Source organism: Cryptomeria japonica, chromosome 11 (genome assembly GCF_030272615.1).
Source record: "Cryptomeria japonica chromosome 11, Sugi_1.0, whole genome shotgun sequence".
NCBI classification, from domain to species: domain Eukaryota; kingdom Viridiplantae; phylum Streptophyta; class Pinopsida; order Cupressales; family Cupressaceae; genus Cryptomeria; species Cryptomeria japonica.
The window spans coordinates 732,135,057-732,143,583 of record NC_081415.1 but is presented as its reverse complement, the minus strand read 5'-3'; the positions used below and the strand labels follow the sequence as shown (position 1 = coordinate 732,143,583).

General features: G+C 41.2%; 1 protein-coding gene across 2 annotated transcripts; it reads left to right on the top strand.

The window, feature by feature from the left end:
• The first annotated feature begins 3,268 nt into the window (after window positions 1-3,268).
• Window positions 3,269-7,976, top strand: LOC131072106 (trihelix transcription factor GTL1). 2 transcript variants are annotated; one of them, XM_058008165.2, is made up of 3 exons: window positions 3,269-4,183; window positions 5,466-6,999; window positions 7,151-7,337. In XM_058008165.2, the coding sequence occupies exons 1-3, from the start codon at window positions 3,741-3,743 to the stop codon at window positions 7,166-7,168; spliced, it is 1,995 nt and encodes a 664-aa protein (XP_057864148.2). In that variant the 5' UTR covers window positions 3,269-3,740; the 3' UTR covers window positions 7,169-7,337. The 2 variants fall into 2 exon arrangements, with proteins under 2 accessions (XP_057864148.2, XP_057864147.2); XM_058008164.2 differs by having other exon boundaries at window positions 3,278-4,183; window positions 7,147-7,976.
• The last annotated feature ends 551 nt before the right edge of the window (window positions 7,977-8,527 follow it).

Here is an 8,527-nt window from a genome sequence, read left to right as displayed (position 1 = left end):
AGTTCCATATTGTTGTAGTCATCTATTTTTTGTAGGTATTTCATAATACATTTAAATCATTCTTACTTAGCCTTTTTTTCTTTATATTGGGGCAAAAAGTTAGAGAATAATTGGATTATCACTAGTGAAGTGAGTATAGGATATTGGTAAACATTAGAAAGAGTCCCGCATGGTAGGTGAATTGGCTTGGGCTGTGGGTTTGCTCCCCATTGGTCTTGGGTTCGATTCCTTGCCAAGTTATCCCGGCGGCTGGGGACTGTGGGCAGACTCATCCGCCTCTAGAGGACTAGTCTCACCTCGTCTCGCCTCTCCCCTGACCCCAACTTGGCTCCCATAAGCCCAAGGTAAGGCGGGGTTGGTCGCTGGGACGAGACGCGGGGATACCTCTAGGTTACCAAAAAAAATAAAAAAAAATTAGAAAGACCCTAGGGTAGTGGGAGATCCAACTAAGGCTAATTTTCTCAAATATTTTCATGGATTCTTTCATAAGAGAGTTTTAAATCATTTTATAAAGGAGGACAAACTAAAATGAAAAGATGAACCTTCAAGCAATTTCTTAGTTAAGAGTGGCTACACAAAAATTTTGGAAATTGAAGTGATGTAGATTGCCCCTTTCATAAGGTTTGAAATCATGCTCTTTAACTCACAATGCTAATGCTTCAAATTATTTATGATGAAAAGAAAGCCCATACTTGTGATTTCCTTCGTCATAGTTTCTTTTTTATTCTATCAAGATTTATTGTTTATATAAATATTCAAAAGAAGATCTAGATCATATTTTCCTTCATTTTCTTTTTAATTGACAGGTTTGGGCTTAGTTCTTCATTGCCACCAATGACCCCTCATATAGGCGTCAAAGTGGATATTAATCTTAACATCAATAACCTTGAGGTTGTTGGGGACTCCTTGATCATCAATGTAGTAATTAAATCTGACCATGTATTAGTTGAAAAGAGTAGAAATTGGTGTATAACATTCACTCTCTCAAGCACCATTTCAACTCTATTTCCTCTACTCATTTTTATAGGGGAATAAAATTTCCTACTAAACTTCTTGCTAACTTCAACGCAAACACTTTCACAAATGTGGAGAACCTTTTTTTAATTTTTTCTAATATCTTTTAGTGGAATGGGCTCAATGATTTTCTATTTAATGACTAGGATTCACACCATTAATATCCTCGACTTTTCTTTTGGAGGTGTATGGGGCTTGTTTTTATAATTTTTTGTTGTTTATGACCATGGATTTCTTTAATCCATTATTAATAATATGAAGCTTGATCATTTTTTTGTCTACTCCTTATTTTTAGAGAAGTCAATACATCCCATCAAGGATGTTGTGGGTCATTTGGTTTTGGATTCCCTACATAAAACTTTATCAATTATGAGCAAGTGAATTGACATGATGCAAGATTTGGAAAGATCTTTGTTGTCTTTGAATTATTTTAATGCTTTCTATTATGAGCCATTCCTAGTGAACATCAATTCAAATTTTGCTATTTTTGGGGAAAGTGTTTGAGCACAATATGTTTGAGATGGTTGTTGACTTTGATGAGATTGACAAGAGTTGGAGTAGTCATCTAGCTATAGATGCTTATACCTTTGTTCTTCATAGGTTGTTTGGGATACTAGTGTCCTTAGTAACTTGTTTTGCTTCCTTGGCATGAAATAAATGATAAAACTTAACCTATCACTGAAAATTGTTTACTATTGATGTGAATATTGATTTGAAATGCTCCACAAAGATAATTGATATTTTGGGGCACTTTAGTGATTAAGAATATGCCCCCTGTATCTTTTGGTGGTTGTTAAAATTTTTGTGTCTTCATTTGCTCCACAAATTTAGTAATATTGCTCGTTACCATTCTCAATGAGGTGTTGGCTCCCACTTCTTTTGATGTTGCTATTATCTTCTATCCTATACTTTCTTTCTCTTTCTTGATTTTATATTTATGACAACTTTTACTATGATTTTAATATCTATTTTTTGTAATTTTGATTGACAAATCTTTTTCTTTTAATTATAATATAGAAAATATATCTTAATTAAACAATTTGAACCTTCCAACATTAACAAATACATCATTTATTTAACTACAATAATAGAAATCAAATAGTGAACACTTGTTACGCATTATTTTATTACATTTCATTTTCAAAAAATAAAATGAAAAGATCCTCATTCCCTAGTGTAATGAGGTGGAATCGTCATTCCACTCTATCACTTGAGTAGCCTATTATTAATAATGCAAGTCCAATCTTAGACGAATTCTCACAACGTTCTCTTTGTCAAAAGTCTGACCAATCAAAATTAAGCGAGGTGATTTTAAGTTTAGCGTTTTGATACCCAAGTGGAGCTTTTGATGAGCTTTCGCTTCATCTTGACCAATAATGGTTAAAGATGGTTATCATGAGACAAGGGCTTTACACCAAGAGGGAATAATTCTGGATAGCTTTTGCCTAGTTTTCATGATATGGGCAAATGAAGTTAGGTGGAAGTGAGAGAAAAAAAGGTGAAATTAAACGACGACAAAGCACAAGACAATTTCTCTGAAAACCACGTTGTGGTGGGATCAAGAGCCACTTGTTGTGCGAACAAGATCCAATAGGAAGCGACTTAACCAATAGTTAATCAATAAACAAAAGGTAGTTCAAGGCCTATTATGCTAGGTATATATTTTCAGGAGGTGTAAATAGTGAGAAAGGAATTCCAAGAATGCTTTCAACTTACGCGGTGGGGCCGGCCAACCCGGAAACAGGCCGGCATTGAAGCATTTGAAAAAAGTCTCCCTGACGTAATGATAACCTGTAAACCTTCAACGTGGCACATTTTTGAGGCTTATTTCCCGGGCGCCGGCCGGAGTAAAAAGTAGGCCATCTTGCCCGATTAAACAAATAATTTTGGCATCCGCAGACTTGTGGAAAGCGATAGAATGCTCTTGCACATGATTCGAGTTGTATCGTGGGGTTTTTAAATGCTGTGCCTGCCCATCAATTATCGAAACAAAACAATTCCCGACCTCCACGCTCCTAACCGTCTTCCGACACTAGATGAGGTTTTGCGGTTTCCCTCAGACGGTGGGATCCGCGATAATCGCCCGGCACGTTCAAGCGCCTGCCACCCGGCCCCACTTTACAGCTCACCATTAACGGAGGGAGATATTCTCCTCCTTTCCTTCCTTCCCTTTTCCTCTTCCTCTTCTATCGGTTTTCAGACCCAACTTACTTGTATAATGTCTCTCTTGTTTAATCTTGCTTTCCGGTCCCCATCGTTTTCATTGTTGTTAACTATTATTAGATGCAAGTACTCCGGCTGACAGCGCAGCGTCTCATGCCCACCTCATCTACACATAACCCTTTCCTTTCCCCTTCCCTTCCCTTATCTATGTATACATCATCTCCTGTTGCTTCTACTGACTGTTGACTGTTGCTGCTGCCGCTCCTGTCTGCTGCTATTGCCCTCCATTTCCTTTGCCTTCTTGCCTTGCTTTCTTAATTTCCCAGGAGGAGGAGGAGGAGGGGCAACTGACTCTCACCTTTTTTGCCCCAATTGATTGTGTGTCCTTGGGAGCATCTTTATTTGTGCGTGTTGTACGTTTTCATTCTCTTTCACGGAGGGGATGTGCGCAATTTGAGAATTAGGTAAATTCCCATGTGGAAGAGTGTAGGAGAAGATTACTTAGAAAAGATAACAAGGATTAGATATTGAAATCACGACTTTTTAGTCGAGTGGAGCACAGAATGCAGCAAGGGGCTGCAGGAGGAGGAAGTGGGCAGCAATATGGAGTGCCCCCAACCGATGTCGCTCAATTCGGTGGAGGAAGTGGAAGTGGACGCCCAGCCCATGGTCACATGCTCGGGATCTCCCATGACCAGCACTTACAGCAGCAGCTTTTGCAGCAATCATCACACAAGGCGGATTCCTTGAACGAGATCTCGCAGCCGCCACCGGGGGCGCCTGCGGCGCAGCGGAGCGCCGCTAGCTTTGAGCAGCTGATGCCAAACAACGGCGGCGGGTTTGGAGAGGAGGAAGGGCTTCAGACTGAGGATGGTGAGAGAGGAGGTCCTGCGGGGAATCGATGGCCTCGGCAGGAGACCCTTGCTCTTCTTAAAATTCGATCAGAAATGGACGCCACTTTCCGGGACGCCAGCCTCAAAGGCCCACTCTGGGAGGATGTTTCACGGTATGTATCTGTTCATTGTCAATTCTGTTTCTTTCAATACCATGGCTTGGAGATCGAAATTTGGATCACTTAGGGTTCCAATAGTAAACGGATCCAGGAATCGCAAAGTTTGAGATTGGAGGGGAAAGAATTAGACGAGTACTGGTTATTGCACCACAAAATTAGCTTTACCTTAGAAGGCACAATTCTTGTAGAATTCTTGCAGGCTAAACCTTTTTGTACAACGAGAAATAAATTTGTGAACGCCGACGGCCAATCACAGTAGCCGGAGCTTAAGTTACGGTTCTTTCTCGTATAGAGATTTAGCTATTTCCGACGAATCTGAATTTCAGCAATAATCGAGTCGTACATTATGCGGGAATCGCTCCAATGTGAATTAGCTTTTTTGTACGTTTGATGAATTTATGAATCTTACCAGCGGGAAAATCCACAGTAGCTTTTGAACATTGTTTGTCGAATTCTTGCGTGTTAAGGTTAAAATTGGAAGCTTTGAATTATTTTACTTTAATAGCCAGCAGACAAATTCATCGCAGCCTGTGCACGGTGCTTACCAAATTCTTGCATTTGTTGTGGTTCATTCTGAAAATTATGTTACATTCATCTAGGCGACGGAGAAAATCATCGCATCTGTGCACACCTCTCGCCAAATTCTTTGATTTCTTGCGGTTCAAATTGAAATGTCTGTTAGTCAATCTAGGGGGCGGAGAAATTCATCGCAGCTTAGGGTTTAATATAAGTGTAATCTAAACAGCTGGAAAAAAATTATAGCAGATTGTGTGCATTATTATGGTTAAAAGTGAAAGCATTGAATAAAGTTACTGCAATCTAGCCAGGTGTAAACGCCATTTCGGCCACACGACATTTTTCTTCAAATATTTGTGTGTTTTTTAGTTAAAATTTAAATCTTTCCATTAAAATCACATGTTCTCTAGCCTGCCGATAATCCTAGTAAAATTCTCCTTTGATTTTTGTTTTTTCAACTCAAATTTTCATATTTGTCTTGGATTCTTCACTGTGCATTATAGGGATTAGACTGGATTGAAATCCTTTTGTTTTTTTCTTTAACTTTTGTTTTAATCTAGCTTTGCTGTTTAATTTACAGTCCGCACACATTTTTTCTATCCTGATCTAATTCGTCACTCGATGCATTGTGTTATTTAAGAAGATAATGATGCAAAAAGTAGATTGACCTGAAGCTAAAAATAGGATGTAGAAATAAGTAGATTTTGTGGTAACTTATTTAAAAAATATATGCTGACCTTTGCACTACTAAATCCGGCAGGAGGCTCGCGGAGCTGGGTTTCAATCGGAGTGCCAAGAAATGCAAAGAAAAGTTCGAAAATGTTCACAAGTACTATAAGCGGACCAAAGACGGGCGAGCTGGACGCCAGGACGGGAAAAGTTACAGATTCTTTAGCCAGCTGGAGGCTCTCCAAAGCAGCAATAGTAATAATAACCATGGCAGCCCTACCAGGAACGCCAATGATGCAAGAAACAGCCATAATAATAATACTCAGGCAATAAGCTCGGGTCCTGGATCTGGACCTGGACCGAATAGGCTCATCCCGCAGCCTTGTTCAGCGCCTGCCATGCTCAGTACCAATGTTACTTCTGGCGAAATGAACAGAAACATTATTTCCGCCGCCGCTGCTACTACTGCAAACCCTGTGGCTGTTAGGCACAGCTCAGATTTCAGTGGTGGAAATTTAAGTTTCTGTTCCGATTCTTCCGAGGAAGATGACGACTACGATGAGCAGACTGATAGCCGCAAGAGGAAACGCGCCAGTTCCGGCAGTAGTGCTTCGACAAAGAATATGATGCTTTTCTTCGAGCAGTTAATGAAGCAAGTTATGGAAAGACAGGAAATGATGCAGCAGAAGTTTCTAGAAACCATAGAGAAACGCGAGCAAGACAGAATGGTTCGCGAAGAGGCATGGAAGAGGCAAGAGATGGCTCGCCTTAACAGAGAGCACGAAATAATGGCTCAGGAACGAGCCCTCTCTGCTTCCAGAGACGCAGCCTTCATCTCATTTCTTCAGAAAATTACAGGCCAGACATTTCAAGGGATTCCTACAATGGCGCCTCTTGCCCAGTCGACAACTACCATGAATCCAGTGCCTGTAACTCACGAAACTCATGAACAGCGACATCGAGACAACAACAATAACAGCAACAACAACAGCCACAACAATAATAGTCAAGACGCCGCTGGTGCCGGTGGAATTGCAGGCAGTGCAGAGCAAATGGATATTACTTTCGATCCGAGCAGCAGCCGATGGCCGAAACCGGAAGTGCATGCATTGATCAGGCTGCGAAGCGGAATGGAGCCCCGGTACCAAGACGCTGGTCCCAAAGGCCCCCTCTGGGAAGAAATCTCCGCTGGAATGTCTCGGCTAGGCTACAATCGCAGCTCAAAGCGATGCAAAGAGAAATGGGAAAACATCAACAAATACTTCAAGAAGGTTAAAGAGAGCAACAAGAAGCGCCCCGAGGATGCAAAGACCTGCCCTTATTTCCACCTGCTGGATCAATTGTACAGGAAAAGAATCATCGGCAACCCTAATTCAAATTCAATCAAAGAGGATCAACAAATGAACCACAGCGTCGATGCCGTCGACAAGGAGGACAACCATGTTCTGGCAATAATGCCACCTCCAGGACCCTCTTCCGACGCCAAAAACAACGGTTCTACTACAACTACTACAAACGCCAACCGCCCAGCTCCTGGTGCAGTCATCGCTCCAACAAATGGAACTGCATTTTATTCAAGCCCCGAGAATCGAACCGGTGCCGATCATCATCGAGCTCAGAAGAAGGTAAAAAATAAAGCCCTCGGATTTCATTCAGCAGTACAATAAAATATTATCGAGAGATGCAGCAATTGGTATTATATTCAAGTAGTCAGGCAGAATTAGCTATCTAGTCAGTTCGTTGTAATAATTTGAAGTATTGCTGTGTTGAAGCCAGCAGCAGAAGGCCTTGTGATGGACGTGATGGACATGGAGGATGACGATGAGGATGACGAGGATAACGACATGCAATCTGGGCAGCAGCAGCAGAGGGAGCAGCAGTCCATTGTAGAGGACTATGATGATGATAAAATCGAGGCAGACGACAGCGACAACAATAACGAGCACGAGCCCCAACATCATAATGTCACGACTACCGGTACTAGTAGTAGTAGTGCGCACGACCATCTGCCATTCGCACACTTTGTTCACGATGCCCGAACGCCTGCTTCTGCGCCCGCCAATTCCTTCATGGCCATGGTTCACAGGCTTTCTGCGACATCCGATCCACCCGAGTTCAAAACCTCCAAAGCTTGAAAGCTTGCCTATTTCAACGTGCTTGCTCAATAAATTTCTCCCACTCCCTCCAGCGAGGGCAACGAAATTGAACCAGTGTACCATATGTACCATTACCAGAGGTTAAGGTTCGGATCATGGCCAAAGCAAAGCAATTTGCATTTTTATTGCTGCACAGACTGATAACTTATGCTTTAAATAACACTATTATTTGTTATTTGCTAAGAATATTTTATTTATTTTTCTCGTTCATTAATAATGACATCAGGCGCTAAGGTCGGTATTCGATCGATGTGTAAGCGGGGGACAGTATGGAGTCTGAAAATATCCATCTTCAGCCAGCGAGGCCACGATATGTGTGTCTCCTGCTGTGCACCCCTGCAATCTCATATCCTGTAATCTCATCATCATTCTCATAAAATTTCCAGCTGTATTGCACTGTCAGGCAAAATTTAACTAATCCTTTTCAAGAATCTTTCCATTATTAATCTGCAAACCGAGTCTGCCATGCCCTGACATTTGTTAAACTGGCCTCTTTTGCCGTGTGTTATATACATTATCATCTCCAATTCAAAGCCCTTTGTTAATGGAATCCATATCATTATTAATCTTTATAAATTTGAAATGTCTACTTTTTAAAAGCATTAGTCTGAATAATTAAGGAAATCTTGCAGCGGATGACCAGAAAACACAGGGATCCCCGCTTCCTTCCACTCAAAACGATGAGTACGATTGGCGCTCTCGCTGGGCAATCTCAACTTTCGAATTTTTTGTTTTTCTTTTTCAGGCGGCGGACGTCTGATAATCCCACGTGATCCGAGAGATTGAATGTGCAGGCGCAAACCCTTTGTCTGTAAAATAGTATTAAAAGTCTTCAATGCTTGGCAATGATCAGGAGAAAAAAGATTCTCTTTTCTGTTGGGTTGTAGGATAGATAATTCAGATTTTAGTGGTGTATTAAATTAATTAATGTGTATTGGTAATTGCGTGTCCGCATCTCCGGTAGCATTTCGAGGAAGGAACATGACTGGTTTTGTTA